At 45.8% G+C, this 22,107-nt stretch overlaps 1 protein-coding gene across 1 annotated transcript in view; it reads left to right on the top strand.

Moving 5' to 3' along the window:
• The window catches only part of LOC144179930 (arylsulfatase B-like), a 28,938-nt gene that overhangs the window by 4,129 nt on the left and 2,702 nt on the right, over nucleotides 1-22,107 (top strand). The window contains exons 3-8 of the mRNA XM_077708349.1: nucleotides 802-912; nucleotides 10,790-10,915; nucleotides 13,360-13,486; nucleotides 17,320-17,613; nucleotides 17,760-17,950; nucleotides 19,926-20,183. Of these exons, the coding sequence (XP_077564475.1) occupies nucleotides 802-912; nucleotides 10,790-10,915; nucleotides 13,360-13,486; nucleotides 17,320-17,613; nucleotides 17,760-17,950; nucleotides 19,926-20,183 (1,107 nt within the window). The remainder of the gene's footprint in view (nucleotides 1-801; nucleotides 913-10,789; nucleotides 10,916-13,359; nucleotides 13,487-17,319; nucleotides 17,614-17,759; nucleotides 17,951-19,925; nucleotides 20,184-22,107) is intronic.

Consider the following 22,107-nt stretch of genomic DNA (forward strand, 5'->3'; position numbering starts at 1 on the left):
TTTTTTGAAAACAGGTACAAGTTTTGCTTTCTTCAGGAAGGATTGAAAAGGGCCACACTTAGAGACAAGATTTATTTTATGACTGAGTGTATTTACGACTAAATCGGAAACTAACTCCAAAGGACGAATAGAAATATTATCTAGACCTGGGCTAGTGTTTTTCAGTGTACCAAGCGTGGAGAGCACTTCTGCTGTAACTGGAAATAAAAAGAACGGCTGGCTAGCACGGCGCAAACCAAGTTGTGCATTCAAAGGCTGGGGGGTATTGTTATAAACGGACGAAAAAAATCGCATCAGGCATTGGCAATGTGAGTGGGTTCCGTGAAGGTTATTTTTGTTATTAAGGCATTAACTGTAGCCGTGTTAAGGAAGGTATTCAAGAGATTACATTGTTTTCTGGGGTCGTTTTTGTGTCTAGAAAATTAGAACCGCTAGCTAGATCCGCTAGAACCGCTTAGCTAGATCTGAACCGCTTAGCTAGTGCTGTGAAATCTAGAACCGTTAGCTAGATTGGAATCATAGGGCTGTCTCTACGTTTACTTGTACTGATTATCTGTTTTTTGTATGCTTACTAATAGCCCTTTATCCATCCATGGATTATGCGGATAACCGAATCTTTTTTTACATTGAACCGTTGTGGTACTGAAGGGCTAGTTAAAGTTACTTTGCATGGGCTCATGTTTGGCTTAAACGCGGAAGCATTGAATAGTGCGCTATTTTTAAGTTGTCCTTACGTTGTACTACAATCGCTAAATTGTAACACGTTCATACCTTTTCTTGTCCATTTGCCTTTCCCTGCAGTGGCATCTGGGCTACAGCAGCCTAAACTACACGCCCACTTACCGGGGTTTCGAAAGCTTCTACGGCATGTACACTGGTCCCACAGATTACTACAATCCCACCATGACATGGGTTGGTACATAGAATCATGAGCCTCTATTTCGAAATTTCAGAACTCCATACTCGAAGCACATCACGCATTTTAGGGCATATCAACTGTTAAGTATCCATGGTCCGGCCTATAGAACACACGTAACGCTTAATTTGATGTATTGGCTAAATCTGGCGCTTGTGCACCGGGTTTTCAAGATGTACCTGAGCTTTGCATCGCTTTTTCAAGCAGATTTATTTATAAATAATTTTATTTTCAATAACGTTTATGATGCACCGAAATTTGTATATAAAACACGTTGTTTATAGAATGTCTATGACACTATTTGTGATACAATTTGAAGGTACGTCGTAAAACCGAACATTTTCCAAGGAAATAGGCCTACCATGAGCAAACACTCAAACTAAATTGGGCTTCTTATTACCACGCAATGCTGCTGATGTACTCTTGAGCATCTAGTAATGTCACGCGTCCCACGCAGCAAAGAGATGAGGCTCAGGTTGAGGCATTCGATGCCCGCACAATATATTTACAGAACCAAACCTTAAACAAACGGGATAATAGCAAATGAACAAGCATATCACACTACACAAAAAAAAAACAAGCCCAACCCCACACTATCAAAAAATTGGCCGCGTATCTGCTCCTGTCGTTGCAAATGCCGTCAAAAGACGATAGTCTTTATCGGCTTTTGCGAAGTAAATGCCTCCCTTCGCTTTCCCGCTCACCTCTCATGTTGTTCCTCTTGCGTCGCGCTCCTCCCAAGCAGTGTTGCCACCGCTGGGCGTAAGATATCCACTAAAAAGCCATAAGAAATCCGCCAGATTCCGCTAGATTCTAAAACATATCCGCTAAATTTTCCGGTAGGGCCTATTTTATTACAAAAACAGTGCAATTTCGTATGATAAATACCTTTATCATTCTTAGAATCTTCCCAAAACTGCGAGAGCTGAAATAACATATAAAAGAGTGTTCCAAGGAGTCTAACTAGAACACTTTAAGCTTCAGTGCGGCGGTGGTCGTCATTTGTCAACCTCATCACAGATGAGGCTAAAAGTTATAAATGTTCACACTGATGAAAAAAAGAATTCACAGGTCAACAAAAAAACACATCGAGGTCTTCGTCGCCGCTGTAGTCGTCTGATATCATCTCTACAGGAACTTGTTCAGGTACTTGTTCAGGGACCAGAAAGGAGACTTGGTTGCACATACGTTGCAGATGTCCCGATGGCAGTAAGAACTGCCGCGGGAAGTTCGTAATCAAAACAACGTTTCTGGTGTCGCTTCAGCCCCGCCCTTACGACGAAGATGGCGTTTCTAGTTTCAGGCTTCATCTTGTTCCGCAGCTTGGATTTTAATATTTTAAGCTGACTAAACGTCCTCTCTACTTCGGCATTTGAATACGGCAGCACGAGCATCGACATGGCAAATCTGGCCAGCTCGGCGAACAGGTTTTCGCCGCAGGCGTCCTTACAGGAGTGAACTTCACACCAGAACGACTGCGTGGATGATATTTGCCTCCATTCAGGAGGGTGATTTTGCTTCACTGGTTTTTAATTTTTTCTATTGTCTCAGGGGGCACTGCCATTGCTTCCAGCAGAGGAATCAATGGCTCCTTCACGACGCACAAAGCGTTTTCGATCGATAAGAGTGATGTTTCCTGGAGAACTGTGATCTTGTAGGGAAGTCGCTTTCTGATTTTATCTACTAGCGTGGTAATAAACCTTATGCAGCTTTCTCGCATCACAGCTTCATCTGCGAGAGGGAACCCGTCGGTCTTCTGAGCTTTCACGTTGTTAACGTACGTCTCAAACACGTAACCCAGATATGGCTTGGGGTTCAAGTGGTCCTCAAGTCTGCACGTCAGAAAGTCAATCTGCTCTGTCAGAATTACGACTTTTTTAACCAAGCTTGAAAGCAAACTCATAAGGTCTTTCTTGCAGGGCGATTTTGAATCGGTGCACTGCGTGAGGTATCCGCCAGAAATCCGCTATGTATGAAAATGGCCCGCCAAAAAATCCACTAGCCGCTAGACTCATTTTTTCCCCGTCAGAACAAAGTGAAATCCGCCAGATTTAGCGGAAAATCCGCTAAATTGGCATCACTGCTCCCAAGGTAAAGACGCCAAAGGTTTGCTTAAATCATTTTAAAGTTCCCGCGTTCCACTGCTCCAAACAGGGTGTCTCGATGCGAGCGCTGCCGTACGGTGAAGACGCGCGTTAATCGAGGCGCCCTACTTCAAGGTTTCTAGAACCGCGTTTCCCTACTGCACGTGCGTTGCAAGCAGAACGTGGAACCTATCTAGCGGAACCTTGCGTAACTGTCGCCGGTTGATTTCTTAAAATGGCGCCAGGAGCTATAGTGGCGCGGGCGACAGCAGGCGACGGCGGAGTGAATTCTTTTTCTGCAGTTTATGAAGTATTTAATTTCGCAAAAGTCAAGCATGTTTGTTTTTTTATAAAGGAACACTGTAAATATCACTTCTGTATTGATTTGTTGTCTCATATTTGCGTAATGTCTTGTTCGTCTTCAACAATGTTGACAAGTATGAACATTGCACCGGACATAGACGGGTAGGTTTAGCTGTGACTATATAAGACTATTGCGCAGGAATTGTTTTGCTTTGTCCGGGTGGCTGAATCGAGTCACAGACAGACAGACATACAGACAGACCAAAATTTCTGGGTGTGTTAGCTGGTAGAAGCAGTGTGATCTATTTTTAACAGCTCCTTCTGTCCATTCAGTAGTTTTATTTGTTTCATTAGTTTTTGCTGCCTCATTCGTTTATATTCTGTAAATCTTATCAACATGTGTGTGAACTTCAAAAATTGGAAATTTTGTGAACTTTCATGAGTGCGAATGTGCATCTTGTTATAGTTATGTGTATATGGTGTTTTTGTTTTGTCTTTGGCAAAAGAGTTGCCTCTTGTATTGTTACCCCTGAGCGAGCATCCTGAGTCTGCCGTGACCCGGCCACAAGCGACTTGCGCTTCTGCGGGCACGAAATGTACAGTGAAATTTATTGTGAAATAAAGTTCTATGTATGTATGTAAGTAGCCCAAGAAAGACTATCGTCTTTAAAATCTAGTCAAAACGTCACTATAATACATTAACTATCTATGCCAAAGTGAAACAAGACCTACCGCCTGTAGCACGACGAACCCGCTGCGATGCCGATGACGTGGCCCGGTGAGTTGGCTGGCTTACGCGTAGACGCACGTAGCAGCACGTCGCGATGGCTCGTGCTGGCTGCCAGTGGTCTGGGTGACCGGGGTGCGATGCCACAGGTTCCTTGAGGAGCACGGCTCAGCAGGAGGCCAGCAGTGCCAAGCCGCTGGTAATAGGTGGTTCCGAGCTGCCCGCTGCCAACGGTGCGATGCCGCTGGTACGTTGTGGGGCACAGCCCGACATGTCGCCGACTGTGCGATGCCGCCGGTGCGCTCTCAAGAGAGGCCACTTTCAGGGCTCAGGGGGCTCAATACCGGTCCGCCAGCTCTCGTCCCGCTGTTGGCACTACCACCTGGAAGCCCCGATGCTCGACCCGAACTTGCCACTGTTCCTCCCAAGACCTCGTTCCACCCTCCATACTCCAACCTCCTCGTCCACCTCTTCAGCTCGCATTTTACCATGTGAGGCTCCCATTTGTTGGTCCACCTAACTTCCTCCATCTCTTCGATTGCCCTGTGTATCTTCTTCATGGGTCCCTTCTAACCATCCCGTAAGCTGAACCTTCTTTCTCGTCGTCTTTTCTTCAATCATCTTATTCTCGGGCCAATCCCCCTTCGGGTATGGGCGCGTCGTCCTTTTCTAACCCCACACCTTCTTACCACGTGAAAAGTAACTTCCTATGTTGTAGTTTTTTTAAGGTTGTTTTCCTTTCGCTGCAGTTTACTTTTGAGTACTCCATCTGGGACTAATTCCAAGGGAGCTAAAATTTTGTTGATGCAAAGAGTGTTAACGCAGTTGCCGTCTTTTGGTTTCCTCGTATCGTCTTGTACGTATTGTTACAAAGGTTATGGTACAGTGTTTGGGGAAAAGGAATCAAACTGAGGCTTTACGCGGCAATGTTACATTTGCGATGTGAGGCCCTTCGCAGTGTTGAGATGCACTAAAATTTAGTATATACGGCACTATTCAATCTGAGACAGAATCTACATACATTTCCGCATAAGGTAGAAAGCCTTAACTGGCGCACTGCGCAAAAAACCGTCATCGTTGTGGTATTTGTTACTAACAGGTACGGAAAATTGCCGCCGCTGGAAAGAGGAGATACAAAACACGTTTCAGTTAATACGTCATTTGAACTCGTGTCGCCAGAGTTGGAACGAAGTCTCTTACCACTGCGCTATATATGCGCCTTCCAAAGAGCGGGGCAAAAATTAAGGTTTGTTGCGTGACAAGAGTACGTATCACACCTCAGTAGAACAGGTGCTCATCAGCGCAAGAAGTATTATGCGCAATAGACGATGAAACAAAACCGAAGAATGAGACGCAAACCCCACGTAGCTGTAAAGACATCTGTCAAGGTAACTGGCGCCAAAAGACGATAAAACGAAATCGACGAGAAGGAGGGTGAGAAACAGGAAGAAAATCTTTTCTTGTAGCCTGCCAAAATTAAAAGTGTACTAAGAAAGAGACGCAAATACGCTAAAGCAGCAAAGCGGCTGTTGATGATATCCGGCTGGCCATCCCTTGAAAAGTATGCAAGCAGGTTTGGGACTTCAAGGTACTCTGCAACAGTTACAAAAACGCTTTCAATCCTTTCTTCGCGTCTGGAAGCCCTGTGAAAGCTATATTTATTTCCACCACGGAACGGCACTGCATTATTTGCTCTTCTCAGCAGATACGTCTTCCATTTCTGCTTTGGTTTTGTGGCTTTCTTTTAAAGTGGCTATGAAATGCGTTGATTCCTTAAGCTGCATGAAAGCCGGCCAAGAGACCCCACACCCCTGTACTGACGTAATTCCAGTGATTGAAGAACTCCAAGTCCAGGAAAGACAGAAAAAGTTTTTGAGCAAGTTTCCAAGTTATCTGATGGGCATATAGTCGTAATTTCTGGCTGACATACTTTGCGACCCTCAATAAAAGTACTGGATGTTTTGGTTGTCTACGCTATGTCATCAAATGTTTAAGAATTTGAAAGAAAGTTGGAAAAGAGTTGCAGGGCCCCTTTAAGTGCCCCGAGAATTCTTTGTAATGCCACTCATAAGCAAGCACAGGCACGGCTGGCAAATAAACCCGTTACCTCATTCTAGGTGGCTGGGGAGGGTGACTCGCCTTATTTCGCACGTCGTCATGCAACCATCGCTTCTTCGCTTCTTGCATGCGCTACACTAACCCTTCGCCAAAGTGCCTGACCCTTCCTTGTGCATGGCCCGAAAATTTTACTTTTTCCGGGGTGATGCTTGCAGGTTGCGGTTGTTGCGCGCCGGAATACAAGCCCCATGGCACAACGTTTTTACTCAACTATGTAATGTAACCAAAGACCTACGTGTCCTATTGTAAACCCTTGGGTTAAATTTGAAGGGTGATATGCTTTGATACCGTCTCACGTGGTTATGGCACTGCTGCCGTCCTCAGCAGAGAGAAGACTCCGGCCTTGCAAAGAATGTAGAAGACACGCGGGGTAAGAACAGAAATCGGCGTTATTAGTAGTTTATATTTTTCTACCCGTGTTCGCGCATTCAGTCTCTTGGAGGTCATGTGGCGCACAAGAACGAACCACTGCAAAGTTGATTGCCTGTAGCAATCACTTCACTCCGGCACATCTATTGCTCGAATTACTGTTGCGACTCGTACGAAACATGCCCTCAAAGAAGCTGCAAATTGGAGCAACCTTAACAATTGTTCTTCAAGGGGGTTCTCACCGTGTTGTGACAGGTTGTATGGCAAAGTGTTTATATTATAAAAACTTCGGTGAACATGATAGTTGTTAAACGTGCACATAAGATTTTGCCAGTGTGGTGCGAAGGAAAATAAAAAGACAATGTGCATTTGCAAAGTCTATGGTGTCCGCCAAAGCTTAGTGAACTCAATGCGGCAATGACAGGTGCAAGCCTCACCATGCGGGGAGTTATAATAAGCAGGGGAATGTTGTCCGCAGCTTCACAAGATTTTTGCAAGCTTTCTAGTGTTTGCAAGGAGGTTATACCTGTCTCAGATGTCCCGCAGGTCGCAACCTCACTGCACCGTTAGTTTATCCACGGTGTTAAAACAAGTCTAAGGGCCCCTTGAAGAAGTAGGTTCCGCAAGGCAGGAAATTATGTGAGCATACTGTTAGTATCTCGGAATGACTGAGCGGCGACCTATGACCATCAGACTCCTAAGCAAGCCATTACAGACCTTTTTTTTTTAAATTGCACACGGTTGTTCCCCGTCACCCCGAGGTTGGTCGCAACTGAAGGGAAACCAAAGTGCCGCATAGAAACTTCGCGTTTTTGCTTATACTGAAATTATTATAAGCGCGTAAAGACAGCACGGGCTGGGAACTATCGGAATGCGAGCTATGTAGAAATACAAGTCACCTCGCGGGGCAATCCATAGTGAGCGTGTATGCTCTATGAAAGTTGTACAAGGACCTTGATGGGTTGGATCTTATTCAGAACTGTAACGGTATTCATCGTACCGTATTCATCAACCTAAATGTATCAACAAGAATCTTAAAGTACAGTCATCCCCTTTCAAGCGGAATAGTTGGGCCGCATGTGTGCATTGGTGATAGCTTCGTTGTAGTGGGTGTTTCTACTTCGTTGAAAAGGCATCCCACGTACGGACGCTAGCACAAAAGCGCGGCCCATGTATTGCCTATAAAAGTAAGATCCGCTAGTAAGCTTGTCAATGTCCCACGTTTCCCTTAAATAAAATCCTTGAGTGCTCCCACCGGCACGTCGTGACCTCTTTGATACGCTCATTGCGGAGGCTTCGGTCCTGTGGGCCGTCTCGTGGTTTGCATTTGTGATATACTAAACAGGGTTTAAATAGAGAGAGATGTCTTGCCTGCAGTATTATTGCGGTGAACTGCAGAAAGCTTTAGGTATGAAGAACGTCAATTTGCGATATGTGTTGCTAGATGCCGGAGATGTTCGAAGACGTCACGTCAAAGCAAAAAATTGTTGGAGGGGCTTGTACATTAGCAGCTATGGATAGGGGAACCGTTGGAGGATATTGATTTATTTTAGGGTTTAACGCACCGACGCAGCGCAGGCTATAAGGCGTGCCTTAGAGGAGGGTTCCGGATTAATTTTGACCACATGGGGATCTTTGCTGTGCACCGAAATCTCGTACACACGGGCGTTTTTTGCTTTTCGCCTCCATCAGAAAAGTGGCCGTCGCGACCGGGAATCGAGCCCGCGTCCTCGTGCTCAGCAGCACAACTCCTTAGTCACCGAGCCACCGCGGTGGTGTCAGAAAAATACATGACGTAGAGAGTGTAAATTTGGACGCGGTAGGGGACAGGTTATGAGTTATCCACGTGCAAAATTGAAACAGCTGGAGGAGAAAGAAATTGGTGCGAGTGCGCACGAGAGCTATAGGCATGTCTTCCTGTGTTCACACGTAAATAACTGCTATGCAGATTTTGAAATTTTACACCATTAGGAAACGGTCATGGTTCATGGCAGACAGGAGTTTCAAACCTTGGTTAAGGAGGCGCTAGAAAAGATAATATACTTATGTTCGCGGCATTTTTATGTCCGTTATACCAAGCATAACATATCTTTGTCATTGCCGTCAAGTATAGGGGGAGCAGACTGCTAGAACGTAAATTATATATGCCGTGTGCAGAGGCCGGCTAATGGTAAAAACTTAAATTTATACTTCATTACGACCTTTTACAAATTACCAACAGGAGTTTTTAAGTTCAAAAGCATTATACCTCAATTCTTAGGCGACATAAGCCGGTTTAAATAGGCATTAATTCGCATTTGTAAGGCTCATTTTGAGATTCCTCGCTTACTTTTTCCACTGAGACACGTAAAAAAAGGTAGAGGATGTACTTGGCATAAAAATATAGAATCCAAAAATGAACATATCACTCATTTTACGTCAACCCGCACTGGACAGCAGGAACACAAAAGAGGATTGGCGTGGGTAACGCAGCAAATATCGGCGTATTTCAGTGGTCATGCGGCTCGTGCTTATTTTTTAGAGAACAAAAAAACTTTAACATGGTTTTTCAGTGAGCTATCAATCGTCACAGCTTAATAAGGGCGACAACATGTGGTGGAATGTTCTAAAAATGACGCGCGTTGCGGAGTAAATAGAGCGAGATATAAAAGGAGGTTCCATAACTACCGAACATAAGTATTGACGTCCATTGCGGGTATTTTGCCTAATGCCCGTGTTTTACTTGTTTTGGTGGTGCCGCGCGGGAACATAGGCGTAAATTTATGTAAATTAGATCTTAATCAATTTTAGGCTTTTGTTTTAAACTTGATGTATTTCTCATGACGCAATGGCACTGTTGTGCCTGCAGCTAAGTACGATGTGATCATTACGTTCCTTTAAATGCAGGTTACCACAGTTTCGGGGATTTGAGGAGGGAACAGGTTAACTCCAGTCAAGCCGCACAGTACAGGAAATAATCTCTAGACCACCTCCAAGTAGCGTCAATTGAATTTTAGGCCACTTAGTACCCCTAACATGTTGAGTTTATAGCTCAACATAACTGATAAACCTCCCTCATATAAACAGATAACTGTGCAAGTGTGTTTAGATTCGTCTTCGCTAGGCGGAAAAAGACACGGACGAAACACTGGGGTAAGCACAGAGCGCCACTCGCAACTGAAATTTATTTTTGAAAAGAAGAAACATATATACACACTCTCAGCGCATGCGACACACTGATACAAGGAATTGCATCACATGTTATCTAAATACGGTACTTCTCGCTGCTATAGTGGTAGCGGCGGCTAGCTGACGCATTTGGCGCCACGTTTTTTTATTACGTAGGTTTCGAGTACCTTCCTGGTTGTTTGACTAGTATGTTTGTACGAGTAGGTGACAGCGCCGAACTTTGCCATGCATCCACACTCATCACAATGGTTTGCCAACAATGAGAGTTTGTCTTTGCTATTGATGTCCCGTTCATGTTCCTTAAGTCGGGAAAAAGAAAAGAAACGGGCGCACGTGTCGATTGCGTATGCGTACAAACTTTCACACGGGCTGAAATATGTGGCTGCTAAGTATGGTATAAGGGTGGTATTTAAGGAACCAAGAAAGTTGGGAGGTATATACGCAGCCATCAAAAAGAAAGTGGACGCAAAGGACGCAAAGCCAAGCGAAGGATGCCGCACAAAACATCGGTCCCAGCATGTAAGATCTGCCACAGGGGTGGTTTATGATATTGGATTATCCTGCCGAGCGAGCTATGTCGGACAAAGGGGAAGAAGACGCGTCAATGTAAGATTTAAGGAACATGAACAGGCCATCAATAGCAAAGTCGTACTCTCACAGTTGGCGAACAATTGTGATGAGTGTGGATGCACGGCAAAGTTTGGCGCTACCACGTGGTCGTACAAACATACTAGTCAAATAACAAGGGTGACACTCGAAGCCTGCGTAATGAAAAAACGAGAAGACAAAGGCGTTAGCCAGCCGTACCTAACACCATCGCTACAAGAAGTAGCATATTTAGTTAAAAGCACGGGATGGAATTCACAGTATCAATGATTTGTGCGCCTATATTTTGCCTTACTTAGGTGCGGTTAATGGAATAACTCCTAGTATTTACTATGTCAACCTTCAGAATGCCCAACTCCGAACGTTTAATAGCGCAGAACTTCTTACCAGTGTATGGAAATCGAAGAAAAGTAGCAAGAAGCATTACGGCCTTCGTTTTGCACGATCGGTTTGATTCAGACAAGCATAATTTATTCTTATGGTGTTTTTTATTCTAAGGGCGCTCACAGAGGAATTGATTTCTGGAACAACAAAGAACCCGTGACGACAATACATGGGAAATATGTCACAAACGTTCTACTCGAACGGGCGAAGGCTGTTATTTCCAACAGAAATAAAGCAAAGGTAAGTAAAAGCTTTCGGATAGATATATCAGTCTTCCTTATGCGGAGGTTTTCTGGTTCAGCGTGGGGTACTTGGGCAGCATAAACCAGGCGAAATTTCGCAGTGATGCGGTGTAATGCGTTCCTCACACCATGGGTACAAACTATTGTAATAATTTGAAACTAGAGGTAAATGTGAAGAACCTAAACATGGCATAGGTGGTAAGCGAGCACCTGCCCTTTGTAAGGACAATGCGATTTATTCTTCTACAGTTCTACATACAGATGAAGCTATGGGCCAGTTCACTACCTTTGTGTCTCCCTCTTTGTGTCTATTGTTTTGTACCACACAGGAAAGCTTTTCGATTTTCCTATTGTACCCGTTTTAGTTACAGCCCACCTTTTAGTTACAGAGCCGCACTTTTGAAATTAAGGAAGGCGTAGTCAACGCGTATTGAACTGTTCCCATCCTCACGAACTCACGGAATCCGAGAACATTTCACCAATGCAGCTTCGTCCAATTCGTTTAGTCGCAGGCGTGAAATGCTTGAGTCTTAACGGGCCACACGATTTGTGATATTATTTTATCTTGCTAATTGTGTGCGTGTTGCCAATAACGGTGGGTCATAGGCTCACTGTAGGTCCATTTTGGTGAGGTATGAAGAAAGGAGCAAAATAATATAGTTTACCTTAACGCAGGAATATGCAGCCGCATAAAGTGCAAGAAAAGAAAACCATTTACTGACAAAGCAATGAAATAATACAGTAAGATGGAAGTGAAAAAGTAAGCCGATATCCATAGGATTGCGCGTGGAGCCTTTATTGATTATTGATTATTATAATTTCTGTATCCCGGCACGTCTTATACGAGCTGGTGTGGACCGGCTCTCTTGATACAGTACTGAAAACCGGTAGCAGGCTCTCACTGTCCCCGAATGACTCTTCGAATCTACCTAGAAACCAATTGACCTTCCGAAATATCTTGGTTTCTCTTCGCCATGACTCCGTGCATCACATGTGCGTGGAGCCGTTTCCCGCTACATGAAACTCAAGGCTCTCATAGCAGCAGTTTTCGCCACCTCTTGTTATATTTGCGGTGGAAGAGACGAAACATGATAAATTATACTTCCGCCCCATGGACTCAACAATGCCGTAAAACTTCATTAGGAAGCCCTAAAACACCGTGATTACCTGCAAAGAGTGGAGGGCGAGTTTTTATGATTCTTGCCCCTTATAATGTTTCCCATCTCACTTAGGCCGACACGTATCAATATAGCGGCACAGTACTTTTTCCAGCGCAATGTCCTCGTTTTTTTAAATGGGAGTGATACCTGTGGTGTATACTGAACAAGTGTTCATTTATAAACTGTGGGGTTTAAATGTGGCAAATTGTGACCGATTGTGACGAGCCCTCTAAACAATGTGTTGTTGCTTCGGTTTCGGTGTCGTTTGTGTCATAATAATAAATTTCAGCCATCTCAGGAGTACCAAGCCTGATTGAGAGCATAACGCGGCATCTTATGTCCAATCCTTGCGGATTCTCCCGGTTAATTCCTGAATATTGGGCGTGTTCTTAAATATTTCTTAAAATGTGCGAAATCACAAAACTGCTGGTGCTTTGGGCTCGTGTCGGTTGATTTACCACCCCAAAGCCGCTGGCTGTCTCCATGTCATCGACATTCGTCTACGAAAACCTAAAACTCTAAATAATTAAAAATAAATAAGGTCTCTGCCGTAGAACGAAGTCCCTAAAATACTGGGCGAGACAATAGCTTTTTAAGCACCGTAGATACAGGAAAAAGGGGGAAAACAAGACTTCAGTGAAATGAGAGTTTCAAATGTGTGCTCTGAAATCTCAAACCTGTGTCGTATGTTGTAGATTGATTGATTGATTGTAGGGTTTAACGCGCCGACGCAACGCAGGCGATGAGGCGCGCCGTAGTGGAGGGCTCCGGATTAATTTTGACCACCTGGGGATCTTTTACGTGCGCCGAAATCTCGTACACACGGGCGTTTTTGCTTTTCGCCTCCATCAGAAAAGCTGCCGCCGCGGCCGGGAATCGAACCCGCGACCTCGTGCTCAGCAGCGCAATCGTATGTTGTAGAGTTCATTTATTTAGCGTAACTTAGCTGCATTCCCTCCATCTTCAGGAGAAGGTTGCCAGCGGCAAGAAATGTTTCAAACGTAGAAGGTTGATATCCATGACAGCATATCTTAAACATATTTCGCTTATTGTTATGAGGTACCATGCAACCTACGACGAATGGTACACCAAGCAGAGTGCGATACTTTGTAGAACAAAATGGTCGCCAAATTACAATTGTCCCAATAATTCGGTTTCAACGCTAGTGATAGTTGTATGAACACAACTTCCCATTTTGAAGCAGTTGCAAAAGAACAATCCTAGAAGCAACAACGGTCGCCTGCACTATTCCGAATTTCGCTCAATATGTCTGCTGCTGCAGCCACTATTCCTCTACATGCCGCACCAAGCAACTCACAGTGCCGGGGGTCTCGAGCTTCTCCAAGTACCCCAGGAAAATACAGCGAAGTTCCCCTACATCGGAGTTCAATCAAGGACTACCTACGCTGGTGAGTAGACTAATTCTTAAATAGCATTGCACTCACGTATGCGTGTATTTTTGTGAATCCCTAAATACTTCTTGGTGGTTTCTGTGGTAGCTGATGGGAATTTAATAACTAGTATTGAGATAAGAGAGGTGAGTTGGCCACTCTGGAGAAGGGAAAGAGGGAAGAAGTGTTGAAAATCAGTAATTTTTAGGCGGGTTCATTCATATGGTGACAGCAGGGGATGGTGCGTAGTATCTTTCGAAGGCGAGTGTACTCCCCTACTCACAGTATTAGGTCAGGCCGCTCTTCACTGTGAAAACACAATAGAGCACGCAATAAATTAGTCTCTTTTTAAGGGACAGAATAGTTAGAGCGACATTTCTTGGTTGGAACCAGCACGAATAAAACGAAGACAAAGCTAGGAACACTAGAGCTGTGGCCTAAGGACAGGAGTAGGGAGAAAAGGTCAGAGCAAAATATTACGCGACCCTGCGAAAGCTGCACAGTTCCAATTCAGGTGTTTAAGTTCTGAGACAAAATTCTGGCGACAATGTCCAATGTACGTTGGGGCTACAGAGTTCGAGAAAAACTATTTCCTCAGTAGGGTGGAAGTAAAAGCAGCATCAGCGATGGTCTTGTAACAACGACTTCTGAGGAGCGGCATTGGGCGGGAACGCCTTACAGTTCAAACGGAGTATTTTCGGCAAGAACGCCTAGCATGAATAGTTTAAGGCAGAAAGAAATGCCAACAGCGGGTGCAAAGTTCGGAATATTCTATGGAGGAGTAGTCTGGGGGCTCTCTAGAACAGAATTATGAGCAGCTTGACTGCCCACCCCCTAGTTCGTGTGCACTGGTACCCGAGCGATGCGCACCATCGTTATGTTCCGCCCCCGTATCTATACCATGGCCCGAGTGTGATGAACGTCAAGGTGACCACAGTACGCCCTTCTGATTTTTCTGGGGCGGAATGGGAGTCATTAAGGAGGTGGTCTGAGAAGAGGGGGGGGGGGGGGGGAAACGGTGGAAGCGCCAGTTCGTGGTTTCAGTTCTCCTCAGAGTCGGAGGAGCTTAGCTCTAGGAGGTGCCAGGGTGAGGTTGGCCACTGTACTGGTTCGGCTAAGCTCTGGACGCTGTTCCCAAGCCACTCAAAGCCACATGTATCGTCTTGAAGGCTTGTGCCCGTGAATTTGTAACGCTCGTTTGGTGGTATCCATGCCATGCATCAAAGGAGAGCATGCATAGCGGGCACGACGCTATCTCGAAGGATAGCAGATCATTGTGTAGAATCTTGAGTCAGTCGAGCACAAAAGAGTAGTAATAGTTTTTGGGAGTACAGTACAGTGAGCAGCTCCAGCTCTCTCCATGGGCAGTGTGAGCCAGAGTTGATGTTGTTCCTGGGTCTCAAGAAAGCCTGAAACAGAACTGAGGGGCGTATATTGCTCTGAAGCGCAAATTCGTTGGAGGCCCGTGATTGTAAGGGGAGACGAACAATGTAGGACTTGCGGTTTCTTCATGTGAGAAACCGCTATTCCTAAAAGAAACCGGCCTTGGTAGATGTCTCTGTGGTGCCCGTGCACTTTTTCTTATAGACAGGCAACACAGATAAATTTCCCAAGGGCGACTGCCCGTATCAGGGAACGGCAGGCAGCCCAGCTAGCAACACCATACGTAATCCATTTTCTAGAGAAACGATCGAGCATTGAGTTTCAGTTGCGTTTTTTTTCTTTATCTACTGACTTGCGCTGTTTCGGCTTCCCACTGGAGCTCCCAGTTGTACAGCTTTCTCGCACTTCGATCAGATCGGGGTTATGGCAGCTTAAATCAGGATGCAAGCGAGATGTCGGTTATGCACATCATCAACGAATAAAAACCCGATTTTTTCAGGATCCAACTCTAAACCTGGCGTACGGATGATTTGGGAAAGGCTAGTGGCTGCTACTTATGGAACTGTAGTGGCAGGTATGGTGACGTGATTCAGGGGAAATGGCATGACTTGGAAACAAATATATCCTAGCCGCACAAGTAAAAGCACACACCGACGTTAGTTTCTTATTTCGCCGCACGTGTGAGCCGCAGCCTCCACGTTTCCTTGATGCGTGCCAACTAGCGCATATCGGAGCGTAGACAAAGGTACAGCACTCGACCAAATTTCCCTCCGCACTCGGCAGACACCCCACCCATTTGCACTGTAACTGCGTCTCCGTGGAGGCAGAAGTGGGTCCCCATGCAATGTTCCGGTGCAAGAGGTGGCTGGCTTTATCTTACTGACCAACCACACACGGAGACTGAAGTCGTTAATAAGGATGCGCTTGTAACCATGAAATCGCGACAGTTACCCTCCAGTAGTCACGACGTGATGGCGCGCAGGTATGAGAAGCTATCAGTAGAAATTAAGCAACAATACAGCCGCTAAGGGGAAGAGAGGAAAAACACAAAAATGTATAGACTTTGGCATAAAAGGGATAGGAATGTTGAACGTGTCGGGACGTTCACAGTATTGTTTCTTTTGTGCCACCATCAGGAGAGGTACTCTCCCTGTTTAGGTCTGTTTTTTTCCTCTGAGCGAAACTATGTGTCTGTTGCCAAGCTATACTGCTATGCGAAGTTATGCGTTGGTCGCTATTTTGTGTTCAAAATCATTGCGGGTATGCAATGAATGACGCATATAGAAGCCCTTCAGCAAGTATCAGCAGTTCTGCAGTTAACACACTGGCGTTCTGACTCACAACCAAGGCATCCGCTAACAAAAACTTTCGCGCCTGACCTAATAACCCAGTTATTATATAAATGTATAAATTACCTATGCATCCGTTGTTCCAAAAATATATTATGAAAAGATTGCGTGTATTATTGTGTTCCCTTGACCAATAAGCGTTACAATTGAACTGGGATGTAGCAAACGTTTATGTAACGAATTCCTGGATTTAACGTTGTTTTTCAATTTCCCATTGCAGCCCCATTCAAACCCATGTGTTAGCGACGTCTATGTAACGCAGGCGTTGAGGCGGATTACCATGATGTAACGAATTCGCTACGCTGACGAGCCATTGTTTCTTGCGCTTTTTCTGAAAAATCGGCTGAATTAATGCAACAATTTAGTAGTACTTCGCCGGCACCGCAAGGTACGGGGCGTATCCAGTGTCAGTGCGGGGTCGGTTAGGTGCTAGGCCTGCCTGTCGACGTGTAGTCGCGAGTCTTTACTGCTTTCTGTGGCGTCGATTCGTGGGTGATAGCTTCGGCTGCCACAAAACTAAAAGGTTTCTATTTTCAAGAGAAGCTCGGCGAGAAAGAGGAACGTCGCCACCCGGTACCGTATTACAGCTAGCGCCCTCTGAACAGTTATGAGTGCGGCAAAGAGCATCAAGTTCCCGAAAAGGCGTCTTTTTGCGTACGTTTCTTCCTTGAAATAGTTAAGGGCAACCAAAATTGTCAAAAGCCATAAGTGATACTAAAGTTGCGTTTGGCAATACGGGTGTAAGTGACCTTGCTTCTTTGCAGTGCTGTGCTGTGACTAAGTTATCATCATCATCATAATCATCATCATCATCTTTATTTTTACGTGCCCACCAACAAACAGCCAATGGCCTTAAGTTTGTGGGAAAGCAGCAGGCTCAAATCACGCAGTTTCTCACAGTGAAATAAATCCTTAGGAGATAGTTCACCATCACTGATGTCTAGAATTTTGGTTTGATTTCTGCTCCCCTCACGCGACCCTTTAATCTAAACCTTCATGTAACGAGTACCTGGATGTAACGAAAAATTGCGATTTTCTGCCAACATCGTTATATCCAGGTTTAACTGTATTCTCAGCAGTTTAACATTAAGATAACCGTTCCGTACTTTACTTCAACAGGAATGGTTGATGCCTTGGACCAGACAGTAGGTGAACTGCTGGAAGCCCTGGAAAAAGCTGGTATGCTCAAGGACACCATACTGGTATTCGCATCGGACAATGGAGGAGACCCCTACACTGCCACCGCGAACGAGGGCTATAACTGGCCTCTGCGAGGGACCAAAGCCACGCTCTGGGAAGGCGGAGTGCGTTCAACGGCCCTCATCTGGAGCCCACGACTCACGAGAAGTTCCAGAGTCTCTACGCAGCTGATGCACGCAACAGACTGGTTGCCCACGCTGTATGCTGCGGCAGGTATGGGCAAAGTCCATAGAAATCTGGTGCTTGAAAGGGGCACAAGAGAATCATTATAGCAATACAAAGCCTCTGTTACGTGCATAATATACTCCAGATATAGTTGACTCGCAGCAGTTAATTTTCTTGCCCTTTTGTTTTTGCAGGCGGCCGTGTAGGGGATCTCGGGACCTTGGATGGTGTGAACATGTGGCAAGCACTGTCGCAGGGTACTCCGTCTCCTCGAACCGAACTACTCCACGAGATCGATGACTGGAGTGGAGCATCGGCCATTCGCTTTCAGAACTATAAGCTTGTGGTGGGAAGCTATGGCAACAACTTCGACACACGCTTCGAGGTTCGTAGCACTGAAGCCTTGCCCTTCGTTAAGTACCATTGTAGTACCCGTCACGTACCTGTTCTGGGTAAGGCCGAAAGGGCCGTAGCAGCTGTAATAGCGCTTCAGCCGGTCTATCGGTCACGTTGGGTGGTTAGTGTTTATTCTAATACCTATTGTTGTTGCATGCGTTGTTTTTACACACTCTTAGGTTTCAGGAGGACGCGGCAAAGTACCTTGAGTGCTAAAATGTAGCGGAAACAAAATATGGTTTGGGCCCTACGTTATATGGTTTGGGTCTACGTTAATAGCTCATTGGCGCCCGACGTTTTATTCATAGAACCAGAGGCGATATTCCTACGTAGACATTAATGGGTCATTTAAACATCATGAGTTCAACTAAGGGCGACGACGAAAGAACGGTTTGTTGGCATTCTCCGGCTACTAATTGTTTTCGTTCAAACGAGCTCATTTCCTTGTAACATCACTCCTGCATGGTCCTGATGACGCTAAAATTATCCTGGAACCCACACGACTCAGCGGCAAGATCAAGAATGGCCGCGTGGGGTCGTCCGCAAGCTGGAATCTCTGGCTCCACCGTAAGGTTCAGCTCAGCAGCATCTGAGCTGTGACGACCAATTCTGATCGGCTGCCATTTCGGATGGGCTGTAGTTGCGACCAGTGACCGAAACGATGCAGCTGCAAGGAGTGCGTGCCGCGTCTGAAGGTGCTGCTAGTGAATATTTTTCGCCACTGATGGAGGTAACCGGCGACCCGACAACGAAGTGACCTGCAGACGTGCCACATACTGATATGACACCCTTCTTGTGTCGCTGGCGCCTCCTAGCAATCTGCTTCCACTCTAGCTCCGATGAAAGGTCCGCCACGTCCCCTACCCTGCGGAGCTCTTTAACACAATCCAGATACGAACTTAACATTAGGCCGCGGCAGAATTTCAACATCATGAACCCGCCCTCAAAGATTTTGCAGAAATCGCTAGATGGCTGCATCGGGACCAACGGATTTACTTGATCGGCTTATCAGTGACCTACATACACTGTGTCCGCGTGGGTGACGTCCCTTAACGCAGTGTCTAAGTTGTGGTTTCTGCAGTACAGAGCTCTCTCTGCCGGCACGCGTCTTCAGGTGCAAGCAGCCCTGGCGCCACGGACTGACATTCGAGGTTATCTAGTCACGGGCGTGACTCCGGACTCACTTGATAATAACTTATTTTATCACAACATGAGCTCGTGAACAAAAAATTAGCTTGACTGTGCAAGTATTTAGAGATTTAGAGCTCCGGAATAAGACTAACACCTCCGTCTTTCGACCCTGAATGTGGCAATTTTGTCTTCACCGGAGTTTCTGTGTCTTTGTAGCGTCTATTACGCGCTAAAATGCAACAACGGTGATGTCTATCACAGGAGGAATTTCCCAGATAACTAGCCGTTTGGTTTCGTTCTTTATGCGTTATAGGAATTTTATGTTGTGGCGTCAATTAGCACCTCAAAGACCGAATTTAAGTCGAAAATCCAAACTGCCGAAGGCTGAAGCAAGAGTCTACTGCAAGTCAGAGAAAATCCGAAGGCAAAGCCCGCGCTACTAACCAAAAGTAAATGCTGTGCTCCCCATAAGCGATGGTAGCGCAATCAATTAAGAAAAGAAACGGTTAGTAGCGGATTCGGATAGACGAAGATTTCATCTCGCGAGGGACGAAGGTTCGTGTCCGACCACGGCAAGCGGTTTTTTTAAATTGTTTGCACATGTTATTGTTCGCCGCTGCTGCTAACCTTTTTTTCCATGCCTCAGCCTAGCTTTAAAGCAAAGCAATATTCTACCAGTTTAAGTGGCGAAGCCCTGAAAATTATAAATGGGTAAAGTTTCCGGAGAAACGAGTGCTAACTTTCATTTTTGGCTTCAGATATTTTGCTTCCGGTTGACCGATTTTGAGGATTTGCCTCTTGCGGCTTTTTTATTCCTTAACGCTCACATGCAGATTGTGGGTGGAACAAGGCCCCACGGAGACTTGAAAGCGTTGCGGCAAAACTCCAAGGCCGCAGCGGTGCTGAAGCGTTTCTACGGAACACAGAAACCGTTCCTGCAGCCCAATATCAACGACTGGAGCGCGGGAGGGAACGTGTCATGCGGACAAGGCAACCCCAATCAGAACTTTGTGCAAGGTCAACAGTACTACCTGTTTGATCTGTCTCGTGATCCATGCGAATTGCACAACCTGGCTTCTACAAACCCCCAGGTAAGATGCCAAACTCTAAGAAGTCCTCGCAGGGCACCTTCTCCACGACGCTCCAGAACGACCAAATAAAGTGGCCTATTGTGGAAATTCGGCGAATGACGAGGCGGAGTATTAAATTTGAGGAAAAAGGGCATCTCCATTGGGACATTTCGAATTGCAAAACACTTTACACGTCTAACATGTTGTCCCTGGGCACATGCCTTGCCTCTTTCTCCGGATCCGAATTCTCCGAATCCACACACTAGGCCACTTATTGGTGAGGACGCCCTACGGGAACTCCTTAGTCTGCAGCATTGTCGCGGAGTGAGAACTCCAGAATTGGAATGACTCCGGATACATTCTACCTTTTCGAGATGGCCGAACGGAATGGAAATAGAATAAGCACAATGCTTAGAGGACTGGAATGAGAATGGAATTAAGCGCCTTTAGACCACAATTGGAATGGGAGTGGAATGGTCGTGATGTTTAGACGACACCCTAACCATCCCAGGCGCCTTTCGGTTGCGTAATTAGCCTGAGATTGCATTTTAAAAGCTTGTTCATACTCTGAGTTGTAAGCAGTGTTTTAAGGGCTTTGCTCGGCGCCCACTGCACCCGTTTTTCAATCTTTGTTGGCAATTATCACTGCAGAAAAAGGTATTTTTATAGCTCACATCGGCTCCCAACTATGCAGTTTGGTGGACGCAAAAAGTAACCCGTTTTGGTTACCTTTTGCAGCAGAAAAAAAATGTTCAAAATGTAGCAGCAGAAAAAAACGTTCAAAGTTTGGGGTTTTTTCAGCACTGTTCTTTGATATTGTTGCTTTGTTCTTGTGGCTGCCATCGGCATTTTAGTACAGCGCTGTCAGAGCCTTGATATTTCATCTGAAGTATGTACATACTGCAAGCAACTGATTCGTTGCATCAGATTCACAGAAATACCCTTTCTACGTATTTTCTGCTTACCCACAGTGTGCAAAAGCAAATTTTTCATTATTGTGCTTCAGTAACTAAACAAAGCGTGAAGTGCCTGTTCTTAAACTAATTAGTCTGTGGCAAAATATTTTGATACCTTGTGAGCAAATTCAGCTCCACGTATGGTTTCGAAGCGATTCGCTATTGCGCTGCAGGTTTCGGCAGAGATTGATGAGGAAACAGGGAGCTCTTAGTCGATGAAGTGAATTCCGCTCACGCCGCCGACTGCTGGCTGCCCACGTCGAAATGTCCCGAGCAAATAAATACGGGTTTTGCTTCCTTCGGCGTGAAACGTCACGTCTGGCTGGTGGCGCCGTTAGGTCCGGTCTTCCTGCATTGGCAGGCTATTTTATTTGTGGCATATCTTTCTCTGTACAACTGTCCGTGGCGCCGACGCCAGACGGGCGTCTCGGTGGCAGGCGCCATGCGCCCAGCCCACCAAGCGGGAGAACGCATGGAGAAAAAATTGGGTATGAGGTAGGGCAGGGTTAAGGGTGGCCAGGCGAAGGGCCCGCAGCCAAAACCGCAGTGTTTCTCGCCGCAAGCTGGCACTGCGAAAGCTTGCAGCTAAAAATATAAAGTGTCCGTACATAAAACGACGAGTGTCCATGGCCTCCTCTTGACACTCTCCATGCCCGACGCAAAATCAGCAGCCGTGTAACTTCAAGCTGACCTGCTGGTCATCTTTCGGAATACGCCAGCGACTCCTCATCCATCTGTCCGTCTGTTGCGGTGGGGCCACGGGGCTCCAGCAACGGCGTATAATGTTCAAATATTAACAACGCCCATCCTCTCCGCTTGCCTTCCCCCTACGCCTGCAGATACTATGAGATAGAGTTAAACTGAAACCAGGGCACCAAAGAAAAACAATGTGGGTGAGGTCCATGTGTGCCCAGCCCCCACCATAGGCGCAAGGAAGCACTGAGCTTCCAACATCCACGCTCTTGTACGGTAGTTGGCAGCTGATATAT

Source organism: Haemaphysalis longicornis, unplaced genomic scaffold (genome assembly GCF_048455015.1).
Source record: "Haemaphysalis longicornis isolate Haplotype H1 unplaced genomic scaffold, Haemaphysalis longicornis Haplotype H1 scaffold_4, whole genome shotgun sequence".
In the NCBI taxonomy this organism is placed as follows: Eukaryota; Metazoa; Arthropoda; class Arachnida; order Ixodida; family Ixodidae; genus Haemaphysalis; species Haemaphysalis longicornis.